The sequence below is a fragment of the Echiichthys vipera genome (assembly GCF_963691815.1).
Source record: "Echiichthys vipera genome assembly, chromosome: 15".
Classification (NCBI taxonomy): Eukaryota; Metazoa; Chordata; class Actinopteri; order Perciformes; family Trachinidae; genus Echiichthys; species Echiichthys vipera.
This window is the reverse complement of record NC_139840.1, coordinates 22,689,632-22,715,455: the sequence shown is the minus strand read 5'-3', so window position 1 is coordinate 22,715,455 and position 25,824 is coordinate 22,689,632. Positions and strand designations below refer to the sequence as shown.

Below are 25,824 nucleotides of genomic sequence, written 5' to 3'. Positions count from 1 at the left end.
TTATGTCATAATCATGCTGTACTGTGAGCACACCTTCAGTTAATGCTGCAGCCATAGCACTATATGTTCAGTAATATTCTTCAATGAATCCACTCGTCATTTCAGCTCTAAAAATTATGTATGCTTAGATGCTCATTCTAGTCATTATTTTTTTGTGTGTGTGTCCTTGAACTGTCCCTGCCACTCAAGAATTAATATCAACATCAATCAAAAAACATATGGCGTGCTTTGAAAAAGGCTCAACAGTAATGCAATGTATTCAAAACAAGATACAGTTAATGGGCTGAAATTTGCGAAAGCATATTGGGTAAAAGAGGTGAACAGATTGGTGAAAGGCCGAGCAGCAGGGCAGAGGGAAGGAACAGCCTGACAGGAAGATGTCGCTGGCCTCACGCAGCCTCCTCTGTCCTCTCTGCTGGATATTAGTGAGCATTCCTGCTCAGCTGGCTGGTCGGTGAGATCTGCAGCTGTTCTCCCAGCAGCGCTCTGCCGTCCAGCTGTTTCCCGGCCATTACGAAATTATTCTGCACTCAGATTGACGTGGCGGTCCAGCTTGTTCTCAGCTGCTGGACTTAAATATTTGCTGTAATGCCACTATGCTGACAATGAAGATCAGAGATGGAGGCATGGAGCTGAAAATTTTTTGAACTGCAATTTGATATCCATCTGGCGCAGTGTAATCCCTTTTTTTCTGCAGTGTATTTTAGTGCTCCTGCCTGGAAGCGAAATTCAAGTGCCCTCTTCAGTTGAAATAATGGTGTTGATATCGCAGTGGACATACTTACTGACTCATCCGCCTCTAACCCGTGTGAAGTCAAAGGCCACGGGGCCACATGTAGATACTGGAGATGTTTTTAACTCTGGTAAAGCAGCCTGCACGCTACCACGGCTATATCTGTGTGTCAAGCCTTTGTTTATCAGTGCGGCCCCATAATCATCTGTTTGTGCATTACAGGAAGTGTCCAGATGGATTTGACTGCCTGAAAGTAGGAAGGAATCCAAACTACGGCTACACCAGTTTTGATACCTTCGGCTGGGCTTTTCTGGCCCTCTTCAGACTCATGACGCAAGACTACTGGGAAAAACTGTTTCACCAGGTGCAACTCTTGGATCTCATTTTGAATATTCTCAGATGATTTACGCTGAATATAGAGCCACAAAAACAAAGCAGATAACAACAGTTTTACTCAGATAAGGATGCTTAAAGGGACATTCAGCTTGTTTAGACACGTATTTTTCTGAGGTAGCATTCAGACAAGATTATGCAGTCTGGTGAAAACACAAGTCCTCCCATTCACTTTGGCCGCATGGTAGGTGCCAAAAAAAACCCTGACTCAACTATTGGAGAAACGCTCACTGACATCACGCTGTGATGGCCAATGTGATCACACTTGTCACAGTTGTTTGAGGCGGTGTGAGAGTCCTGTACAGTCAACAGGAAACCTCACTACCTCTATCACTGCCACAAGAGAGATAAAAAAAACTATGAGGGTAAAAAAATGAAACACAAGCACTTAAACTGAAATTCCGGCACAGAATCATACCATGTTCGTTTTTAGCAGTTACATACAGCAAATAAGCAATCGAGACAGTTTTTCTATTAACGGAGAAATGGCTTACACTGATTAGCTCGGGGCAGTACGGTGAAGGCATTAAAACATATTTTTTAACCACTAATCCTGCTCAAAATAACACCAAACCTCTGCAGCAGCATGAGAAGAGTCCTGACACATAAAACAAAGCACCAACAATGTAGTTAGTGAAGCCAGAGTTTATTAAAAGAGTGTTTTAAAGACATACCAACTGGCCCCTGTACCAGCTCCTCTCATAGTAAAGTCCATTCAAGTGGATTACCAAAGTCAATCCAAAAGGAAGGAGCCCATTGGTGCTTCGTTTTATGTGTCAGGACTCTTCTGATGCTGCTGCAGAGGTTTGGTGTTATTTTGAGCAGTATAAGTGGTTAAAAAAGACGTTTTAATGCCTTCACCGTGCTGCCTCGAGCTAAGCACTGATAGCCTAGTCCAGCTGTTAACGACTCTGCCGTATTACTCTATCAATAGTTGTTACATGAAAAAAACTGTCTCGATGGCTTATTTGATGTATGTAAGTGCCCAAAAAGACCATGGGATGATTTTGCACCGGAATTACATGTTAACTTCCCGGGAGTTTGAGTAACATTTGATTGTTTTCCTTCAACAAGCTCCAGCACAAAGCTGAGTTCTTTCACTGTGAAATGAAGCTGCCTTTAAGTGCAGTTGGAAATGTCGAGATCATAAAAACGATCTGACGTAAAACAATAGCCTAAGTGAAATATAAAATCTACTTGTGCTACATTAGACCCAGACAGGCCATAAACAACACTCCTGCCAGCGGACAACCCTGCAGCGATTTGCCAGAGCTGCCTGAGTGTGTAATTGCAGCCTTAGATCGGCCATAATAACTGTTGGTTATGATAGTACTTTTGTGACACAGTGACACAGTGACTCAATATAACTTCACAATGTAGTTCATAAGGGTCAAGCAACATTAGCGAGACTGGATATAAGCAACTCTCTGTTTTTACCATATAATCCACCTTACTTTAGGTTTCAACAACAGGTTAAAACTGCATCTTGTGACTCTGCAGTTCAGTTTTACTGTCTTAGAGCTCATAGTTTTAAATTTGGGGTCCATAACTTTAACGTTTCGGTTCTCTCATACTGTTCTCATCAGTCTTATTTGCAGCATGCAGGCAGCTGTTTTGCTCTGATTAACCCACTGACCAAAATAAGGGATTTAGATAATAAGGATAAAAGTGAGGATTTGTTTTCCTCTAATTGTTGCTTTTCTTCTTGGAGTACTTTGTGAGTCCCCAAGTCTCAGCAGAAATAGGTAAAATTTTGCCCATAAGCACACATTATGCGAAAACTATGAAAACATGGTTTTAAAGATATCAGAAATTCCAGCAACATGTTAATTTGAGTGTACTGACTTAATTATGCTCTCTCAGACGCTGCGCTCGGCAGGAAAGACCTACATGGTTTTCTTTGTGCTGGTGATCTTCATGGGATCCTTCTACCTGGTCAACCTCATCCTGGCTGTAGTCGCCATGGCCTATGAGGAGCAGAACCAGGCAACTATTGCTGAGGCCTGGCAGAAGGAGAGAGAGTTTCAGCTGGCTATGGAGCACCTTCGCAGAGAGCAAAGAGTAGGTGCAACGCAAACAGCCTGCAAGGATTTTCATATTTTCACGTGTGCTTTCAACTTAGGACAAACAAACACAATAATCTCCTGTGACATATTTTCTTTTATTATTGAAGTTGGCGGCAAAAAGACTACAAGCACAGGACACAGACTCGGTGCTGACCCCAGAGATGTCTCCGTTCTGTCTGAAGACAGGCAGCATACGTCGAAGCATCAGCAGAAGGAGACGATCACACAGGATGTTGTCTGAGGAAACAGAAGAGGAAGCTGCTGAAGAGAACTTAGACCCACTGGATGAGCCAATGGTATAAAAACCTTTCTCCCAGTCTTTGATGTTGTTATGAAAAGCCACAGGAGCTAATGTATCCTCTGTTTTTTTCTGCAGCCTCCTCTGTCGCCCCTCCCGGTCCACCCTCTGCTGGCCACGCTCTCCTCTCACCCCCTCAGCACCAGGAGAGGAAGCCAGGTCAGCATCTTCAGCTCTTTCCGTCCGCGCAACAACTCGGAGGCAGACTTCGGCGACGACGAGTACAGCGTCCACGGAGACGCCTTCAGGAGTCGCGCCAGTTCGACAGCCACGCCCTGGAAGAGAAGGACGGGCAGCGTGCGGAGCCACTGCTCCCAAATCTTCACCCCCAGCCTCAACATCAACGGTCGGCTCAACATCTCCCTCGATCAGAACGGAGTCACCACTCTGGGCCCGCACACTCCCACCTCCATGCCTGCTCACAGCATGGAGAGGGTCAGGGAAGACACAGTGAGTGACAGAAGCAACATGATTGAAAAAGATATTAACTAACAGCTGAAAGGAGAAGAAAGTGCTTAATTTCTGAGTGTTTTCTCTGCACCAGAAGCTGGAGGACACAGTTCCCAGACTTCTCCTCCAGCCTTCCCCGACAGTGACCGAGCCTCCTCAGGTGCACAGGAAACGAGGGCTGAGCTCTGTCAGCTTCCTCAGCGACGCCATGGGTGGTGAGTCCTTTTGAGTATTTAAGGAATAGTTGGAGATTTTGGGAAATACTAATATTTGCTTTCTTCCTGAACGTTAGATGAGAAGGTCAGGATGAAGCTTAGCTTAGCACAAAGACTGAAAATAGAGGGAGCTAGTCTGGCTCTGTCTAAAGGCATCACATCCTCCTCTAAAGCTAACTAATAACTGTTCAAGCCCCAACCACGGCGACTTCCTGGTCGATCCAATTAGGAAGTTCCAAAACTGCAGTTCTCAGAGTGTCCACTAGGGGCATGTTTTACAATAGAGCAGTTTCTCATTGACCCCCATGTTAAACAGGCCGTTTTCACAGCATCATTAAACCTGTTTAAGGCCTGGGACAAAAAAACATTCTAGTCTGTATGTTTAGGTCATATCTCCATGACACTGAGGGGGTGAATTTTTGTGCACCAGGCTAGTTTTTATTTTATCGGAGGTTAAAGTTTATGAATAATTAGGAGCGGCTTCTGAGTAAATACATCAGCCAGATAGCCGTATCTCCCTCCCCACAACGTCACATACATGCCCGTTTTTGGTAAGAGGAAATGAGTGAGGTCAAAGTCTGACAAGATGGCGACTCCCATAGGCGCATACGATTGGATCAAGTTGAGAGAACAGGATTTAAAATGTTAATTAGTGAATTTTACGTGTTTGGGTGGAATTTATTACTGCGCCCTTTGAACAGAGCCATACTAGCTGTTAGCCTCTGTTTCCAATCTTTATGCTAAGCTAAGCTAAGCTGCTGGCTGTTACATTATATTTACTGTGAAATTTTGCACATTTTAGCACATTCTGCACAAAACTGCACAACTTTTTGTTGTTTTTAAATGTTAGATTGTATATATATACATTTACATATTCAGTATGTGTAATATATGTTATTAATGTTACTGTATCTTTTTCATATTTTTATGGTCATTTTTCTATTGATGTACTTGACTACAGTACTTTGCTTATTGTTTATTTATTTCTAACTAGTGTGGGCATTGAACACAAATGCGAATTCCTTGAATTAAAACGTTCTTAGCAAGAAACACCTTTTGGATTTTTCACCACTGTGTGCACAAGATTGTTGGATTAATACTGTATACAATAAGTATTACTATTTTTAATTAAAGATAGTGCAACTTGTTGCTGCTCATGGGGGAGTTGTTGGGTCTCTGTAAATCAGAAATAAGTCTTTGCCTACTCTATATGTAAAGTGTCTTAAGATCACTTTTGTTATGATTTGGCACTGTAAATCAAATTGAATTGATTTTGATTCTGATTCTGATTTACCCTACAGACAGAGTGGTATCAATATTATTTTATATTAAATTCTATAAATATTGCTCTTATCCTCAGAAACCTATTACAGTTTGAAGCTTACATAAGAACAGCATGCATGTGTTTGCTTTTCAAGTGTGGATTCAGAGTAACAAAAGTCCTGCGTATGTAGTTCACCGTGATGTCTCTTTGCAGAGCTAGAGGTCTCGAGGCAAAAGTGTCATCCCTGCTGGTACACATTTGCCAAGAAGTACCTGATATGGGACTGTTGCCCGTGGTGGCTGAAGCTGAAGGAGTGGGTGAAGTACATGGTGATGGACCCTTTCCTGGACCTGGGTATCACCATATGCATTGTGCTGAACACCCTCTTCATGGCCCTGGAGCACTACCCCATGACTGATGAGTTCAACACGATGCTTTCAGTGGGCAATCTGGTGAGGGCCTTTTTGATGATACGGGGGTTGGACGGTTTCCAGCATTTCCCACACTTTCTCTTTAAGTGCTGTTGGGTTAAGCAGTGGAGAGGTCTGAAAGCTTCACTGAGAAGAACGCCGAAAGCATTCATTGAGATAATGCTATTCTATATCAGACAGTTTGTTTTTTTTATAGCCAGTGCGCTGGACTTAAGGTCAAACAGGGTCGTGTTGATCCTTTGACAAAGGTTCTGCTTTAGACTGTTTGTGATTATCCTTGGTAAGAGGGTGTATTTTTAGCAGGAGATGGGACTGATTACATCATTTGTATTTTGACATCTCCCCCTACTGGTAAATTAGAGAGTCATGAAAAGGAGACAAATGGGATTCGTATTAAAACATTTTCTTGAACTTTTGCCTTTCAGTCATCAAAAGTTGTGGATGGTACCAAAAGAAAGGCTCCATTATGTCAGTTTTTTCTATTCCCCCTCTGTTGAGGTATCCAGCACACTGATCCGATACTAAAAGGTGGTGCTAGAAACTCTGCTGGATGTAGCACTGAGGAATGAAAAGGTTTTTCAGCTCAGTGCATGGCCCTCCACAGCTATTACCATCCAGTAATAATAACTCCACCTACATTCAAGAGTACCATCTGTGGTGGAAACAAAACAGACCTAGTGTTATATATGTCCGTATGGTTTACGTACGGTTCCAAAGGTAATGAACATATCGGCAAACAGCTGCCTTTTTTACACAACCAGCAAACACAGAGCAGCATTTGCATTCCTCTGGAGTCGAGTTTGAGTTCACCTGATGAATATAGGTCCAATTTTCACTCTCCTTCTAGCTCTGCTTTGGTCTCCACCAAATCCTGAGAGAAATATCTGTCTCTTTAGCTAAATGCTCCACTATGTTAACCAGGTGGTCACTAACGTTGTCTGTGTGCAGTTTTATGCTCTTTATCTGAGCTTTTTTTTTTTTTTTTGCTGAAAACCCTTGCCAGACTGAACCAAACAGTGATGTGATTCATAAACAAAGAGCTTAAAGACACTAAAACTGAGAGATGCTGCAGAGTCTGTAAATATCTGTGTCACATACAAGCAACACCTTTCGCATTAGTCATCGTCCATTTGACCCGTTGTTAGTAAACGTACTGTAAGTAAAGAAATACACTAAGTAATATTCCACTTGAATAGGATCTTTTGTTCTTTCCCCACCTCTTACTGTCCTATTCATCTGTTCCAGGTGTTCACGGGGATCTTTACAGCTGAGATGGTGCTGAAGCTGATTGCCATGGACCCGTACTACTACTTCCAACAGGGCTGGAATATCTTTGACGGCGTCATTGTTTGCCTCAGTCTGATGGAGTTGGGTCTTTCCAACGTGGATGGGCTGTCTGTCCTGCGATCTTTCAGACTGGTAATAGAAATCTTAAACTCCTTCAAAAATGTTGGGATGGCCAAGGATTAAAGCTAGAACATGTTTCTCGTTACGGTGCGTCATCATTTGTTTTCTTATCTCTGTCTTCTTCCTCAGTTACGAGTCTTCAAGCTGGCGAAATCCTGGCCCACTCTCAACACTCTCATCAAGATCATCGGCAACTCGGTGGGCGCCCTGGGAAACCTGACGCTGGTGTTGGCCATCATCGTCTTCATCTTCGCCGTGGTGGGCATGCAGCTGTTTGGCAAGAACTACCAGGACTGCGTGTGTAAGATCTCCATCGACTGTCAGCTGCCTCGCTGGCACATGAAGGACTTCTTCCACTCCTTCCTGATTGTGTTTCGGGTGCTGTGCGGCGAGTGGATCGAGACCATGTGGGACTGTATGGAAGTGGCCGGGCAGCCCCTCTGTATCCTGGTGTTCATGTTGGTCATGGTCATAGGGAACTTGGTGGTGAGTATTCCTTTAAATGAGACATTTTTGAATCATGTTTTAAAATCTCTTTCAACAAATCTCATGACCAAAGCCAACATTGCACTGTGAAGATGTATTATTGGTATTATTATTATTATTATTATTATGTGAATTATCTCAATAAACATGAGAAATTAATCTACAAAATCAATCTAATTTTAAAGTATTGTCTATGTAGCCAAAACCTGATAGATTTGATTCCCATGTGTCACACACCATTATTGTCCAATATATATATAATTTTTTATTGTACGTTAAAGGAATAGTTCAGATTTTTTCAAGTGGGGTTGTATGAGGTACAAAGGTCAAATCTATATCAGTTTAAGTGCATGCTATATGCAGAATAATGTCACCGCTTTACCTTCCTTACAGCCTTTGTGACGGGGAACTAAAGCCATTTTATCGCTCTATTCAAAGCCACCAGACTTCTTTGACAAAAATAGTTTTTGTTAGTTTTGTCAGTTCCTAGCCCTTTAAAACACAAACAAAATACCCGATAGTGACAGCGGTTGAACCAGCAACTCCAATGTTCTGTGAGTACAATAATTGTTTTTGTCAATGGAGTCTGCATTCAATGGCTTCAGTTCTCACAACTATCCTAAATGTATCGTACACTTAAACTAATATTTACAATGGCCTAATTTCCGTGTCAAGTCCAATTTATCTAAAAAGCACATTTAAAAAGAACCTGTGTTGACCAGAGCAATAAAAAAAAAACAGACAAAAATCAGCCACATCAGAGGGATTCAAACGCTGGTGAATGAAGATAAGTTTTGAGTCTGGATTTAAGAGAGTCGATGGAGGGTACAGATCTGACAGAGAGGGCGATACTGTTCCACATGATCCCCCCATGAGGTTAGGTCTAGGTTGTGGGAACGCCAGGAGGCCCACGTCACATGTTGGTCTCCTCCCGTCTGCTTCTTCAAACTGGTGTTTTAACTATCTACTGTAGGTTAAACACTGGCGATGGATAAGGACCTCATACAGCCCCACTTCAAAAGATCTAAATTATCCCTTTAAATACACATCAGTGAGCTGCACCATTGCACTAGATGAAATGTTCCTTCATACTATGACAAATCCATCAGTTTAGTCAATACACAGAATCTGCAGCTGAAAAAGGTAAGTATATATTTGTGACATGTTTACATCTTTAGTAGGATTCAGTGGAGCTTAGAGCCAAGCACACGCTGAGGAGGTCAAAAGGTATTGAAAAACAAACACATTGTTGATTTTGTTCTTTTTATTGGATTTGTTGACAATAACCAAAATACAGAATGTCACCAGGCTTTGACAGTGTATGATAACAGGAAGTCTGCTTAGAGAGAAATTCAATTGCACATCAGTGCGACCAACTGTAATCCCAATGATGATGATGATGTCATGAGTAATCAGGGATTACGATTACACAAATAAGGGGTGGTGTTTCCATATTATAAGGATGGGACATCCTCGAACAGTTGCTGGTGCCTTCTCGTGATGTATTTTGCCGACTCTGATAGCTGTGACGCCGCAGCAGTTTGTGCATTTCTTCCTCTTGAACATGTGCTCGCCAGTGAGAAAGCGTTTATGTCACAGCGTCATGCTAACTGTCTTGCAGATTAGCATTAGCAGGCTGCAAAACAGATCATGTCCGGACGACCTATACACCATCTGTTTCCCCCCCTGAGTAAGATATGTATTATCTGCATGTGATGTCGTGCAAACTGTAGCATCAACAGACAAACTCTACGCTCGGAGCGGCTTTACCGCAGCCTCATGTCCAACAGGTCAGCATTTTTTTATCCACTGCTAATGAACTAAGCCTTATGGGAGAAACTGTGACCTGAGTACTGTACAAAGTATCAGCCAAGGCCACAGAGTGTTTCCGTTTCCAGCCTTTGTAGCAGGTATTGACTCTCACACAGGATGAAACAGGGTGTACATCATTACATGCAGCTACTTCTGTAAAAAGGAGTTAATCTGTACGACAGCTCTGTTTGTACACATCTGCTGTCCCTCTGTGCCATACAGTAATAAGGATACGTATATTTGTTAGTCCACCCGTATGAGGATTTGTTGTCCAGCTGTGTCCTGTAATCTATCGCTGAAGCAGGCAGCATTTATATACGGTCAGTGTAGTTTACTTTAAATGTGGTGCCATTTTAGTGCTGATTCTCGAAATATATTCAATCACACATTGTAGTGGTGTTGTCTGTGTGTGTATAGTGTTTTGTCCTGATCGATTTTCAGGATTTCTTTTTATTCTATTTTTATTAACTCCCGGCCTGACCCTGACATAAAATTTGCAGGGGATACCGTTACCGTGTTATGTGAAAACAAGAAATAAATGTGCTACCAGCGAGTGGATTTACATCTCATACCAAGCACATTTATTTATTATTATAAAAGTATTATACACAGAGATATAAACATCATCTGCACCACAATCAATTCAGTTCTGCCACACAAGTGTTTACGACCCTGTCTGGCTTTTTTATTTATTTATTTATTTTTTAATAATGGAGCCTGTTGGATATGGTTCAAACACCTGTTACCAGCATGCCCTCTGGTCCCTTTGCCATTAAATGCTAGTTTCTTTCTCGTTTAATCCTATGCTCGGAAATGTATTTGTCAGAAATGTTTTTAAACCTTTTTTATTTATTTATATTTTTCCTTGATGATGACTGACACCGTAATATGCCAACTGAGTGACATTATACCTACGAAACAGAGAATTTGTGAAAATATGAGGAGTTTTTTTGTTTTATCACCTTTTCCAAAACCAAAAAACACACGAGCAAAAGTGTAAAGAATGGATTCAACAGCGTGTTAATATGCTCTAACTGGAGCTTAAACATTAGTACAACCGTCTATTCGAGGGTATGTTAGAACAAATAACATTTTAATTCCATTTTTATTAATATAGCTAACTAGCTCTACCCTGCTCTAAACTAAAAATACTGTCCCCCTCTTCTGCCTGGTTCTACAGCTGCTGTGGATACTGACACTTTGCACCCAGGACATGTAGAGTTCGGCCTTTTAGCACAATATCATCTATGTTTTCTAATATTACTATCATAGACTATCATAAAAAATGGACGTAGCATCTCTGGCGAAGTTCGTTCTCTCAACTTGATCCAATCGTCCTCGCCTGCAGGAGTCGCCGTCTTGTCAGACTCCGCCTCTTTTCCTCTTACCAAAAAAGGGCATGTATGTGATGTTGTGGGGAAGGAGATACGTCCATCTGGCTGACGTTTACCTCAGAGGAGAAGTGAGGACCAGAGGCTAGCTGTCGCCCCTAATTATTCATACATTTTAACCTCCAATAAAATAAAAACTAGCCTGGTACAAAAAAATTCACCCCCTAAGTGTTGTCATGGAGATATGACCTAAACATACAGACTTGAATGTTTTGTTTTGGGCACTTTTGTATTAGATAAACCAGGAAGTTGTTACCATCAGCATTAGCGTACTCTAGCAAGTCACAACTGTTAAAAACATCTAGCGAGAGCCTGTTTTTATTCTGTGTACAAGAAGCATTGTTTCAGAAATGACTGAGAATGTCGAGTTTTAAAGCTGCCATTGATATTTTTGTAAAGAACACTCGACAGGAGTAGCAACAGTAAATATGTAACTATGCCTGTCATTTTTACCCTGGTGGTTTCACATCACTTCACACCTTTTTTACTCTGTAAAATACCGTAAAAACTCTTCCTGCCCTTTCAGCAGCACTGACAAAAAACAAAATAAAGAGCACAACAGCAGTTCATCTTTCTTTACACTGACATCTTTTGTGACCCTGTTGTTTGGACAAACTCCAGAACACAACAGTGCGTCTTATAGACTTTAATGGACAGAAACCTCCGCTTCACATGAATCGTGGGAAAGCTGTTTATCCAAGAGATTATCCAGGATGCTTAGGGGCGAGAAGGTCGGAGGGCATTCATCACTAATCATCTGCTCATGCTCCCCATCTCTGACGGGCTCAGTGGCTAAAGATGATCCTTACCAACTGTGCACATCACACACACACACACACACACACACACACACACACACACACACACACACACACACACATGTGCTTGATGCTGCTGCTCTCTAAGCTAGGAGACAGATTACTTGGGAGTTGGATGCTTGGTAACTTGAGTTCAGTGTGGCTGAGAACAGCCGAAGCCATATGTGCCCGGCCATATCTGCGTAGAACAACCTCCTGAATTTTCAAAGCAGGATTTCCAAGTGTTGACAAAATATGTGAGAGGTCATGTCATGCACCAGGTCCACGCCTGCTTCCTCCTTCAGGCCAAGCCTCGCTCTAAATAAAGAAAGATAAATGATGACATAAGTGAAATGTAAATACAGCGTTCTGTGTCATATTCAGGCTGTAAAATGATTACAATGTTCTGATATTTCCCCTAATCAAATGTGATGTAACATAACAGTTTCTACCCCCAGGCCGTCACACTGCTGAACAATTGACCCCACCCGACACATCACACACACATGCCAGACATACAAGACAAATGCACCTAATGCACCTTATGTATATCATTGTAAATAACATAACAAAGATATTTATAACAGCCTGGTCACTTTACTTTGCACAATTATTTTTATCTTTCTATTTTAAATTTCTCATATTTACTTGATAACCTATTTTTAATATTACCTCTATTTTTTATCTTAAATTATTGTTCTGTGTTGTTCTGTTATTGTTATGTTATTGTTATGTAAATGTTATTGTTATTATGTTTAGGTTTGTCCTGTTAAATGTGCTTTTCTGGAAACTGTGAGAAAAGCATAAGCCGGAGTCAAATTCTCTGTATGTCCAACATACTTAGCAATAAACCTGATTCTGATTCTGATTCTGATTCTGATTTGTCTGTCAACAGGTGTTGAATCTTTTTCTGGCCCTGCTGCTCAGCTCCTTCAGCTCCGACAACCTCTCCGCTCCGGACGAAGACGGTGATTTGAACAACATCCAGATCGCCATCGCCCGCATCCAATCCGGCGTCTCCTGGCTCTCCACGGGCATCGCTGACCTCTTTAACCGCAGCTTGAAGCGTCGAAAGCAGAAGGCCAAAGAAGCCGGTCAGGCCATCAGGCTGGTAGGAAATCACGTGGAAAGCAATGGTGGGATTTTTGGACGCTATGGAGAGAAGTACATCCTGCCAGAGGAGGACAGCTATATGACAAACCCAAACTTGACCGTCATTGTTCCCATCGCACCCGGAGAGTCAGACGTGGAGTTTCTGGAGGAGGAGGAGATTTCCGAGTCATCAGAGGATGAAGACAACAAACCAGTGAGTTTTTCACTCCATATACAGTATATGAGTGTTTACTTACACTGGACCTAAACTGTTTTTTCTGTGTCGCATATCCTCCTTGTGTTTCAAACTCTAAATGAACCAGATCCAGGTTGTTTTCATGCTCCCTGCCCGGAAATGTCTACAGAAGAAAATCTACTGCATTGGATTTTGAAATTTAAAAAGCCACTGAGTTTCTAGCACTGAATATTAATACAATATAATGTTTCTGAATGTTTTGCATCATTTTCACAGACGAATTTTCACCTTTATTGTTACAATGTTCACAAATTCAGACTCAAAAATTCAACGCATAAAATTCAGTGTTAACAACCGAGAACCCAAGGAAAGCCAATCAATTCTAGATTCAGATTCATACCGTAGTTTCAATGCATGAATATTCAGTGCAAGGAATTCAAATTTTAATTTCAAAAAACAGATTTACTTCCATAAACTTCAGCTTCCCATGGTGGCAATGTTAAGATTTTATAATATTATATCATTACACAATATCTATTTTCAACTGAAAATAAAGCTAGCAGCTGTCATTTGGTTAGACCTACTAAAAGCCTCATGACGAGCGCTTTATTTGGTTAGACCTACTAAAAGCCTCATGACGAGCGCTTTATTTGATTATTTTCCTGATAATTCACTTATAACGTATTTGTATCTAGTATTCTGATAGTGATGATGAGGGAAATACACTTTTCCTTGAAGGAACAGACACACGTAATTCATTATTGTTGTTGAGTCTTTACTTTCTATATGTTGAATTGAATGCTCGCCTGTAGACACTTTTCACATATTTGCATGTTCAGCTGCTTTGCTGTGGACCGTTGCTAGGTTACACTAGAAAACAATTAGACTAAATTAACTGGAAGTGTAAGAAACTATGGAAATAAAATGTTAAATTAGATTATTTTATTATGTGACTTGATGTGCTGACTGTGATTTTCAGTAACCACACCGTAAATACAGTAGATTTATGCAAGTACGCAGTGTTTTTGTTCTTCATTAACACTGTTGTTGTCGTGTAAGACGACACATGTAAAATAAAATGGGTAGTTCTGCATATTTAAATAATGAAGATGCCGGAACCAGGAGGACATTTATTCTAGTGGCAGGTTGGTTACCGGCTCTGTACCTCAGATAACCAGATATTACCATAAAATGTTCTAGAAATGTAGTAATTTACTTTTCATCCTCCAATTCTGACCTTTGTTGCTGTTCTTGTCATTCTGAAGTGAGAGCGCGGTGAGGTGGGATACGGACATGGTAGTAGTAGAGGTGGGAAGGGACATGGTAGTAGTAGAGGTGAGAGGGGACGTGGTAGTAGTAGAGGTAGGAAGGGACATGGTAGTAGTAGAGGTGAGAGGGGACGTGGTAGTAGTAGAGGTAGGAAGGGACATGGTAGTAGTAGAGGTAGGAAGGGACATGGTAGTAGTAGAGGTGGGAAGGGACATGGTAGTAGTAGAGGTGGGAAGGGACATGGTAGTAGTAGAGGTAGGAAGGGACATGGTAGTAGTAGAGGTGGGAAGGGACATGGTAGTAGTAGAGGTAGGAAGGGACATGGTAGTAGTAGAGGTAGGAAGGGACATGGTAGTAGTAGAGGTGGGAAGGGACATGGTAGTAGTAGAGGTGGGAAGGGACATGGTAGTAGTAGAGGTAGGAAGGGACATGGTAGTAGTAGAGGTGGGAAGGGACATGGTAGTAGTAGAGGTGGGAAGGGACATTGTAGTAGTAGAGGTGGGAAGGGACATGGTAGTAGTAGAGGTGGGAAGGGACATGGTAGTAGTAGAGGTGGGAAGGGACGTGGTAGTAGTAGAGGTGGGAAGGGACATGGTAGTAGTAGAGGTGGGGCTTTTCTGTGAGGGATGATTTCCGGACACATGAACTGTTAATTTGTAAAGCAGAGGTGGTGAACTCTAGAGGAGACGAATGCTACCTGAGAATCCAGATGTTTGAGTTAAGTTTGAACCGCTGAGTTAATATGAGTGAATGTTACGTCATGTAGAAAACATCTGGCACCATTTTTTACTGTTCATAAATCAACCAGAGCTATCTCTTAGTTGTTGCATTAATAGTAATAAAAGACGGTGCTGCTACAGGGACAGTTTATCTATATGTAGTTGTAGCTGGACAGCCAATCAGATGGGGTTTCGGTGTCAGTTGGGACTTTTTTTTATCATAGTTTTAATTTTGATAGAATGTTGTCATTAGCATCATTTCTGTACCTCACAATAAGGGGCTGTGAACTCTAATCTTGATCAGATAAGCATGAAGTTTTCAGGTTTGCACTTAATATGAACATGTCACAGTGGAAGAGAATTAAGGAGCTGCTGTGAGTACTCACCATAGACTGTATAAAAAATGGACGTAGCATCTCTGTCGAGGTTTGTTCTCTCAACTCTAATCGTACTCGCTGATGGGAGTCGCCATCTTGTCAGACTTTGACTCCGCCTCATTTCCTCTGACCAAAAAAGGGCATGTATGTGACGTTGGGGGGAGGGAGAAACATCCATCTGGCTGACGTTAACCTACGAGGAGAAGTATGGGCCAGAGGCTAGCTGTCAATCAAGAGGCCACGTCCTTAATTATTCATAAACTTTAACCTCCAATAAAATAAAAACTAGCCCGGTACAAAAAAATTCACCTACCTCAGTGTTGTCATGGAGATATGACCTAAACATACAGACTAGAATGTTTTTTGTACCATAAATAAGTTTAAATAAGTTTAATTTTGCTGTGAAAACAGCCTGTTTAACATGGGGGTCAATGAGAAATCGCTCTGTTATGAAACCTGCCCCTAGTGGACATTTGGAGAACTGCAGTTTTTGGCACTCCAGTATTGGATCAACCAGGAAGTTGCTGTGGTGGGGGCTTGGTGCTGTCTCACACTGTCATGACTTCCTGGGACACGAGACATAAAACAGAGCCACTGTAAGTGTCATTAGTGTAGCCGAGAGTTAGGGGTTCGCCTATACTGTAGTGATATAACGAAACAATAAACGAGGCAGGAGACAGGATAGCGTGCCCAGCGATGCAACTCTGCTCCACTTTATTTCTCAGACCGAGAGAGACACAACACCAGCGGTAAAACCCCGCTAAACTTCCGCCGTACGGCAACTCAGAGGGACACATCTCCTTTCCACACATAAACACAAAACAGTCTGTTACATTGGTACCAGGTGTGATGTTCTCACGTATTCTGGGTAAAATAATTGAATTGAATCAGTCCATCCCTAAGAGAAAGGTGAGCTGAGCTTTGTTAAAATCTATACACTAAAAATATGTTAAAGTTTAAAGATTCATGCCGACTAAACAAAAGCAAGAAGACAAGAAGTCTGCACACTGGATTACAGTTCTCAAAACTTTATTGCTAAAGCAATGTTTCAACTCTACACCGACAATAAAGTATTGGGAGCTGTAATCAAGTGTACAGACATCCATTTCCCCTCCAGTCTTCACGTTTTTTTTTTTGTGCAGTGCTAAAGTGGCTTAAACCACGTCACTGTACAATCAGCTTAAAGAAGATCATTTGTTGAGGAAGTTGTAATAAAAGATTATTCACTTTCTTGCTGAAATTAAGATTATAAGATCCTCTTGATAAGCTAATTTCATATTTAGCGTACAGACATTAGAGTGGTATGTGAGTGGTGTATGTTGACTTTGAAATTAGCTTAGCTTATCACAAAAACTGACAACAGGAAACACAATCTACATTTTGCTAATTAATTATTTGTGCATCTGCACTCTGTGTTAGAGACTTTGTGATGAGAGAGGTTCAAAATGTTCAGAATTGAAATGTCTGAGGCATGTTTTGTTTGGTCTAAAGACGTCACCCAACCAAGGCTTAGCACGTTCTGGCTCTCCCTCTAAAAGACTGAGTGTAGGGTGGATCAGTGCCATTTCTGCTAGACTCTGGGCTTTGTGAAGAGGCAGGGGTGAACGTATTTTTGTCTGCAGAAGAAAATACTTTGTCAAAATAAACCACGGAGAAAAAGTTGATCCTGTTTGTTGATCTTTTATTGAGGAAATCCATTTCCACAACAATGCTGCTACCTTTTTGACAGAGGCAGGATAACTGGTGCTCTTATTCCAGTTTTTGTGCTAAGCTATGCTAACCAGCTGCTGTTGTTAGCTTCATATTTACAGCTTGAATCAATCCTCTCATGTAATTAACAGCGAGAAAGTGAATTTGAAGCGTATTTCCCCAAAAAGTATCCAAAGCATTTCTTCAAACTTTGAAGTGCACCACCGTGATTTGCACAGATATTTGAATATGAGTGCTGATTTGCATTCAACAGATTTAAGACATGGCAAAGTTGTTAGTTGGATAAATAAAGCTTAAATTAGAAAAATATATGAATGTTTGCTACTTAGAGTAAAGATTAGAGTAACTAAACTGCAGGATGCATCACTTATCATTTAGAAAGATGGTACTGTCTTTCTCTCTCTTTCTCTCTCTCTCTCTCTCTCTCTCTCTCAGCTTCTCGTTATTTATTTATTCCTCTCGCCTTACTCTCATTCGCCCTTCCTGTTTCTCGTGGACTCCTCTGTCTCTCGGCGTCCCGTGGGTCGGGGGTTTGTTGAGGTGGAGGGTGTGTCGCTCCTGTCCTCTCTGGCAGGCAGACAGCAGCAGGCCAGATGTGGAGCCAGGCCCTGCAGAGCAGATTAAAGTGACACAGCTGAGCAGAGCAGAGCTGAGCGGGCTGCAGTCTGGCGCTCTCTCTTCCTATTTCCCTGCCGTGCTCCGCTCCACACCACATCAGAATTAGGCGTCAGGGAAAATGGAAATGAAAAAAGAAACAGCTCTCCATCAGCTTAACTGGGCATCAGCAGATGCCCAGCCGTAAAGAAGGAAACATTTTACATGTGTAGAGCTTTGAATGCACGCTAAAAATGTCAAAGATTGTGCCTATTGAGAAGTAAGTTATGAAAAAAGTGTTACACATTTTACTTTAAAGCCGATGGCTTTAAAGAACATGTGTGCATGAATCACAACTGCATACATGTGGTAATTTATCTTAAAATGTCTCCGCTCTGTCTTCCACTGGTAATGCTGGTAATCTGGTCTCCAGGTCCTGCGGATGCTCTTTAATGCAGGATTAGACTTCGAACCAGTTTATAGGATTGAAGCTACACCTCTGTCCTTTAAATCGTGTTAAATATGTTGCTGTTACAACAAACGGAAATCTCATCAAAATTGCATTAAGGCTCAGAAGAGATTGAAAGGCAAGGCTGCACATAAAGGTGAGCTAGCTTTGATGGGATGAATTCAGACAAATGCTGCTACAACGCTGCTCTGTTTGGGTCGAAACTTATGAGCATGTTGCACATTTGGCCGCACACCGACCGGGGATCACCCAGCAGGTGTTTAGCCTTCGACAGCTGATGGAAAACAATACCCATCTGTCTATAGTCTGGGCTTTAAACAGTATAACAACTCAGTAGTGGTTCCTACACTGTTTAATGTAAACATGAGAGAGAAATTGGTTTGTAACCATGTAACTTTTCACCGATCAGGAGGTAATCAGCCTGTCAGAGGGAAGCACGGTGGATCTGAGGAAGCCTGGAGAAGAGTTGGACAACTTTTCACTGCTGGCTGAAGAGAGCATGGAGCCGGAGGAATGCTTCCCAGACTGTGAGTTGTAACTCTTTAAAACGATTCATAAAAAGTACAATAAAGGCTTTTTTAAAGCTATGTTATGTCTTTGTGTTACGTAATTCCTTCATGTGCTGTAATCTGTTCTGTGTTTGATTTTACCTCCCTGCTCAGTTTGCATGAGACACTGTCACTGCTGTGCGATCGACACCAGCCGAGGCCTGGGCCAGGCCTGGTGGAGGCTGAGGAAGACCTGCTATCAGATTGTGGAGCACAGCTGGTTTGAGACGTTCATCATCTTCATGATCCTGCTCAGCAGCGGGGCTCTGGTACAGCAAATCGGTTTATCATTCATTTATTATGACACTATTTATTTGGGAATCAATATAAAGCACTTCTTTAAAAACATGTTATCTCTCAGTGTTCAGTGCCAGTTCATTTGTTGTTATTGTTTGTACATGTTATTGTTTTTAATGTCAAGTCATGAGCATTGCATCTTGTTTCATGCAGTGTGGGTAGTTTTCTCCACCACAATTGTCTGGGATGCTTTTATTGTGAAGAGGCTGCAGCAGGAAATGTTGGTTTTGCAGAAGCAGACTGTAGACAGCTCTGATACAACTGTAGGTGATTGAACAGTAAACACTGAAACTGGATTAAATACATGCATGATTTCCTTTGAGAAATTCAAAGTGCGGATAGTGGACTCAGCCACTAACTACTCTACTTCTGAGTGCTGACGTGTATCTGTACAGTTTGTCACTAGTTGTCACATTCCTCAACTGAAGGAGGAGATGACTGTGCACTTCCTTGAAATGTAAGATTCAAACCCGGTGAAGCTTAAGTTGGAACGTCAGTAATCCATAAAACAATCGCCATCTTATATGAGAAACACTATATGATGAGGGAACGACTTTGACACAACACCAGCAAAGAAACCTGAATCCTCCAGCTCAGAGCGGACCGTCAGTACAGAGAGAAAACACACTGAAAGTTACAAGCTAACAAGCAACAGAAACAGATAGTTAGTCGTAGACTGTAGTGCACAACATATTCCTCATCTGAGTCTGGGGCTGACTGATGCCGGGTTCAGGACGCACAAAGATCGCGGAGCTTACAACGGGCTGCTGCGTGTGGAGCCTCCTTCATCCGGGGCTCAGAGACTTGGCCATCTGCTGCCCCGCCACCTCCTGTCTGGAGCCGGCTCAGACATGAAGGCCTACGGCTGATTCTCTCTAACATGTTTATTCATCTTGACAGGCGGGTTGCATGCATGCAAGCTAGAATGTTAAAAGAGTGTCAACCTATAGTGTGATTACGAGCAGCGGTGGTGGGCGGGACGACGCCAGATCCAGAATTTCTCAATGAGGGAGAAAGTGTAAATGTGCTTCCTGCCCCTGCCCTGTATTTTTTTTATTATTATTATTATTTCTGGGTGGGAAAACCACATTAAACAAACAAAATGTTAATTAAAGCAGAGTTGTTTTTCTGGAGAGGGACTTTAAAGTTCAAATGAAATGAAATAGTTATGTATGTTTGACCAACAGTAGTGGTGGGATGTTCTGTTTCCTCACACCGCTGTCCCTCCTCTGCTGCAGGCATTTGAAGACATCTACATCGAGAAGAGAAAAGTCGTAAAGGTGGTGTTGGAGTATGCCGACAAAGTCTTCTCCTACATCTTTGTCCTGGAGATGTTCCTCAAGTGGATCGCATATGGCTTCAAGAAATATTTCACCAACTACTGGTGCTGGCTCGACTTTCTCATCGTGGATGTAAGAGAACATTTTGCGTGTTTTTGTTGCACGATGTGAAAGGATGCCGGTGATTAAAAACACACGTTGAGAATTGAGGTCGAAGTGTAACCCCCTCTCATTTTAGCTTAATGTTGCTTTTCATGTTTGTGGGATTTACAGCCTGGTGAGTGTCACGTTGTTTACAGGAAAGCACTTCAATCAATCCATATATGCTTTATAACAACCGGCTTCATGACTGAAATCGAGCTTCCGCCACCATCAGCTTCTCCTGAACTCCACCTGCGTCGATTTACTAGAATACAGATAAAACACACACTAAATAGTTGTTACATTTGCTTTCACGCCAGATAAAATAAATGATCGGAGTCATGTTACACTTCATGTAAACTGTTTGGTAAAATGGATGTGGCTCTGTCGTGGTCATCCAAAGTGCCCGAGGCGTGAAGCCCGAGGCCTGACCTGACTCCCTTTGATTTCACCTGCTGTTACACAGATTGCCACAGACCGCTCTATTGTTAGGGTAAGTGGTAGTTAGCAGGTCCCAGGTGAGTATGAGCTCTGGGATTGGAAACTTGCATCCGCCTCACAAATGCCTCTGTGTTTCTTCACTCGTAAGTGCTTTCTGTTGTGATATCAAAAGCCACCGTCTTGTTTTCCAAACTAATGCACTTCTTATGAAATGTGCTTTTTGAAAACACTCACTCAACGGTCTTTCTTTGAATTAGTGACTTCAGACCTTGGCTTTTATATCAAAAACAAAAATCAGTGCCATTTATTTGAAGGTTTATCTACAGAAGATGTACTTTATGCATTATATAAAAACAACGTTGGTTAACAGACATTTTAGTCAATTTAGAAATGCACCGGTGAGCTCAAGTCTAAACTGTTGTGTTTAATTCATGTGCTGAGTATTATTTGTTATGTCTGTTTAGAAGAAAAGACAAATCCTGTTGATAATTGCACCTTACTTTGCAGTGTTTTTGTACTTTTCCGTCTGTACGTCCGTGGAGCCAAAGACCTCTCTTAACTCAAGAATAAATTATGAGTATCTTCTTTAGATATATTTGAACAAACACAGGTGTAAATAGACTTTTATAAAGAAATTCAGAGCATTGGGACCTTATTAGTCCTAAATTGTTTTTTATTGAACTTATTGGATCAATTGGATGCAAATTGGGAAGCAAATTTGGCAAAGATAGATATAAATTCTTTATAAAACTCACTCTATTTGATATATATACATATTTTATATGCATATATAGCTGAGTATGCATTCATGGACACTCTTTGTCCATATGTGCATACTTGTCTGTGTTTTGTCATCATAAATCATGACATGGATTTCTTTCATCTATATCATGCCATTTTCATTCATAGCTGTCACCCACGGGCCATTCAACAGCGGAATACCATTTAGTTTTGTCCGTTTTGGATGTAGAATAGAGTGGAAGTCTAAATTTGCTAAAAGATTAAACAACAAACAAACCAAATCTAAACCTCAAAAATCAAGTAATTGTGTTCCTAACTGTGGAATGTCCCAAAAAACACAAAAACTCTAAAATAAGGCTCTCCAAATGTTTTCTACCTGTCTTTTATGGTCTTTTATTTTCATTTTTGTCTTCAAAAGCTAAATAATATAAAGAAAATATATGCAGTTCCTTAACTAATATGTTGATAAGACTATGTATGTGGTTTATTCAGAGCTCCGAAAATATATTGCAGCGTAAATCAAAGGTTTAAAGGTTTGAACATGAACATGTATCTTTCTGTCCTCCACGTAGGTGTCCTTGATAAGCCTGGTGGCAAATTCACTGGGATACTCCGACTTTGCTGCGATCAAGTCCCTGAGGACTCTGCGGGCTTTGAGACCTCTCAGAGCTCTGTCCAGATTTGAGGGCATGCGGGTGAGAAACACTGATTTATTCTTTAAAAACTTCACACCTCAAGTTTTATTTCTCAGATATCTGGTACAGACTTTGTGTTATAATTACAATTTTATTATACATTTTACTTATGTTTGTTGACTGTTCAGTAATTGCTTTCATTTTTTATTTTAATGCGCTAAACACCAAGGCAAACTCCTTGTGTGAAAACCATTCTGATTCTGATTAGTTCGACCATGAGCTTAATGAGAACTAGCTTTATGTCTGTAAAATATGAGGGAAATATGCGATAACGTTGTATTACTTGCGATAAATAAAAAGATATTAAAGTGAGTATACTAATATACTGCTAAAATACAACAGGTTGTTTAGTGGATAAAAAAAAGGAAATGATTTCCAACATTGAACTGAACACATAAGGCACCATTAAAAAATGATTGTAGTTAGTTTTTAAAGTGCTTTTAATTAACTCAAAAAAGTGACTTTCGTGATGTGTTTATTGCAGTTGATATTGTTGATATCTTAAAGTGTAATTCCGGCGCAAAATCATACCATGGTCTTTTTCGGCACTTACAAACATCAAATAAGCCATCAAGACCGTTTTCTTTTGTGCAACAACTATTAACAGAGAGATCCCGGAAAATCGCTAAAAGGATTTGCTGGGGGCAGTACGGGGAAGACATTAAAACGTCTTTTTTAACCAATAACACTGCTCAAAATAACACTAGACCTCTGCAGCAGCATGAGAAGAGTCCCTACACAGAAAACAAAGCATCAATGGGCTCCTTCCTTTGCGATTGACTTTGGTAATCGACTTGAATGGACTATACTATGAGAGGAGCTGGTACAGGGGCCAGCTGATAAGTCTTCCAAAACACTCTTTTAATAAACTCCGGGTTTTCTATCTATGTTGTTTGTGCTTTTTTTATGTGTCAGGACTCTTTTCATGCTACTGCAAAGGTTTGGTGTTATTTTACAGTATTAGTGGTTAAAAAAGACGTTTTAATGCCTTCCCCGTACTGCCCCGAGCTAATCAGTGTTAGCCACGTCCAGCTATTGGCGACTCTACCGGATTTCTCCGTTAAAAGTTTATACATGAAATAAACTGTCTTGATGAATGTATGTGCCGAAAAAAACTATGGGATGATTTTGCGCTAGAATCAGACTTTAATGAAGATGAAAAAACATGTTATTGTGCAGCCCCACCAGCTTTCTAATCAGACCGAGATGTTGTCTCGCCCATTGCCCTTCAGGTGGTCGTGAACGCTCTTATCGGAGCCATCCCGTCCATCATGAACGTGCTGCTCGTGTGTCTCATCTTCTGGCTCATCTTCAGCATCATGGGGGTCAACCTGTTCGCTGGCAAGTTCGGGAAGTGCGTGAACAGAACGGGCTTCATCCACAGCGGCACTTTAGTCAACAACAAGTCAGAGTGCCTCTCTATGAACGACACACAGTTTTACTGGACAAAAGTGAAGGTCAACTTCGACAACGTGGGACTCGGCTACCTTTCCCTTCTGCAAGTGGTGAGTTTTGTTTTGTCACATCTTTCAAACACGCTTTCATTTTATGTTTTCCCTGTGTCCTGGAGGATTCATTTGATCATTATATTAGTTGAGGCAATGTTTGTAATGTTTTCCTATAGATACATTAACACTGTGATATCGTTTTGTTTTATAGGCCACATTTAAAGGATGGATGGAAATAATGCATGCAGCTGTTGATTCAAGAGGAGTAAGTATGTTTATCTACTTCCACGACACCATAAACACGTCACAGTAACCGGCTGACTGATGAAAACTGTGTGGTTTCAGGTGGAGGAACAACCCATCAGAGAAATCAACCTCTACATGTACCTGTACTTTGTCGTCTTCATCATCTTCGGCTCCTTCTTCACCCTCAATCTCTTCATCGGTGTCATTATTGACAATTTCAATCAGCAGAAGAGAAAGATGAGTATCTGCAGCACTGACGTCAGGCCAGGTCACTTGGTATTTGCAAGTAATTCTGTACAAGGTGGATGAGGTGTATCCACTCAGTCATGGTTTCAGATCAGAAGAGGGACATGCCTCCCCCCCCTCCCAATACTGAAGAACATGTGCATTTATAGTAGCAGATGACTAAGAACCGCTAGAACACGACTCATAGACACAACCATGCCTCCGGTAGAGTAGGGGGCGGTATGCAACGACAAAAGCAATGGTTGCAATCTGCCATAAAACAGAAAGAAGCAGATGTGCAGGGAGGCTGTTGCTGCTGCAGGAAGACTACAGAAAAAGCTGCTCTCACACAGCCGCAAATTTGCGAGAGTATAAGATAAACCGAAAGAGTTGGGCCACTGATTGGAAAAAAATGATAATCTGAGGTTTTGAGAATAAGGCTAAAGTTTTGATCCTGATATAGATCATTTCATATCACGATACAGCATGTTAATAAATATTCTTTCAGTGTTTTATCATTTTATTAAGAACTTTAGTACAAAATAAAACCTCAAAATATTTCACTTTAGATATTCTGAGTTACTATGTGATTGTTATCACCAATTGTGACGCCATAATGTCACAATGTCTTGATATATGGTTTAATCACGGTTGCTTTGAGTCATATGTGCATGTTTTATCGTTTCCTGATTTTGACTTTGCATCCTTCCTCTGACCTTTATGCATAAAAATGCACCAGGATGCAAAAAAGGAAGTGTTTAATGCTCAAAATTTCCAGGTGGAAGAACAACCAGACCCCTTCCTAATATGTGTCCACGCCCTCAGTCATGAATAATTACAGAGATTTCAAAGATTTTACATATTTCATTCTGCAGGCAAATATGAAGACAGCTTGTTTTTGCCACTTTTGTTTGGCACTAAACTATTCCTAAAGCATTTTTCTGTTAAAATAATGTTATGTGTTTTTTGCCTATACTTAGGTGGACAGGATATCTTCATGACTGAAGAACAGAAGAAGTACTATAACGCTATGAAGAAGTTAGGATCGAAAAAGCCTCAAAAAACAATACCAAGGCCTGGGGTAAAAATCACACAATTCTACAATGTGACACATTTTTCAGAAATAGCCCCTCTTGATGATATCGTACCAATAACAGCCATTCTTTTCCCTCGGTCCCAGAATATTCTCCAAGCCTTCTTCTTCGATCTTGTGTCCAAGCAAGCCTTCGACATCATGATCATGATGCTCATCATCGTCAACATGGTGACCATGATGGTGGAAACCGATGAGCAATCAGAGAACAAGGAGGCCATCCTCAACAAGATCAACCTGGTCTTCATCGTGATCTTCACCACCGAATGCCTCATCAAGATCTTTGCCCTCCGTTGTTATTTCTTCACAGTTGCATGGAACATCTTTGATTTTGTGGTGATAGTTCTCTCCATCGTGGGTAAGTGGACACAAAAAAAAAGCCTCTTTCTGTTGTTTGTTAGCAGAATATCTTTTTAACATTGTGAAGTTTTATTTTATTTTTTTTCACTTTTTTTCTATTTTCTCTTCTGTACATCCTTCAATGAAAGATTTCTGGCAGA

The 25,824-nt window shown here is 41.1% G+C and overlaps 1 protein-coding gene across 1 annotated transcript in view; it reads left to right on the top strand.

Annotated features, from left to right (window-relative positions):
* The window catches only part of LOC310957939 (sodium channel protein type 5 subunit alpha-like), a gene marked incomplete at its 5' end in the record, with an annotated part of 44,648 nt that overhangs the window by 16,262 nt on the left and 2,562 nt on the right, over positions 1-25,824 (top strand). The window contains 19 exons of the mRNA XM_083928704.1: positions 956-1,097; positions 2,990-3,187; positions 3,300-3,488; positions 3,569-3,940; positions 4,035-4,155; positions 5,633-5,871; positions 7,096-7,269; positions 7,387-7,743; positions 12,639-13,046; positions 18,579-18,696; positions 18,832-18,986; positions 20,253-20,426; positions 20,902-20,928; positions 22,190-22,312; positions 23,545-23,817; positions 23,972-24,025; positions 24,106-24,247; positions 25,212-25,312; positions 25,412-25,682. Of these exons, the coding sequence (XP_083784830.1) occupies positions 956-1,097; positions 2,990-3,187; positions 3,300-3,488; positions 3,569-3,940; positions 4,035-4,155; positions 5,633-5,871; positions 7,096-7,269; positions 7,387-7,743; positions 12,639-13,046; positions 18,579-18,696; positions 18,832-18,986; positions 20,253-20,426; positions 20,902-20,928; positions 22,190-22,312; positions 23,545-23,817; positions 23,972-24,025; positions 24,106-24,247; positions 25,212-25,312; positions 25,412-25,682 (3,638 nt within the window). The remainder of the gene's footprint in view (positions 1-955; positions 1,098-2,989; positions 3,188-3,299; positions 3,489-3,568; positions 3,941-4,034; positions 4,156-5,632; positions 5,872-7,095; positions 7,270-7,386; positions 7,744-12,638; positions 13,047-18,578; positions 18,697-18,831; positions 18,987-20,252; positions 20,427-20,901; positions 20,929-22,189; positions 22,313-23,544; positions 23,818-23,971; positions 24,026-24,105; positions 24,248-25,211; positions 25,313-25,411; positions 25,683-25,824) is intronic.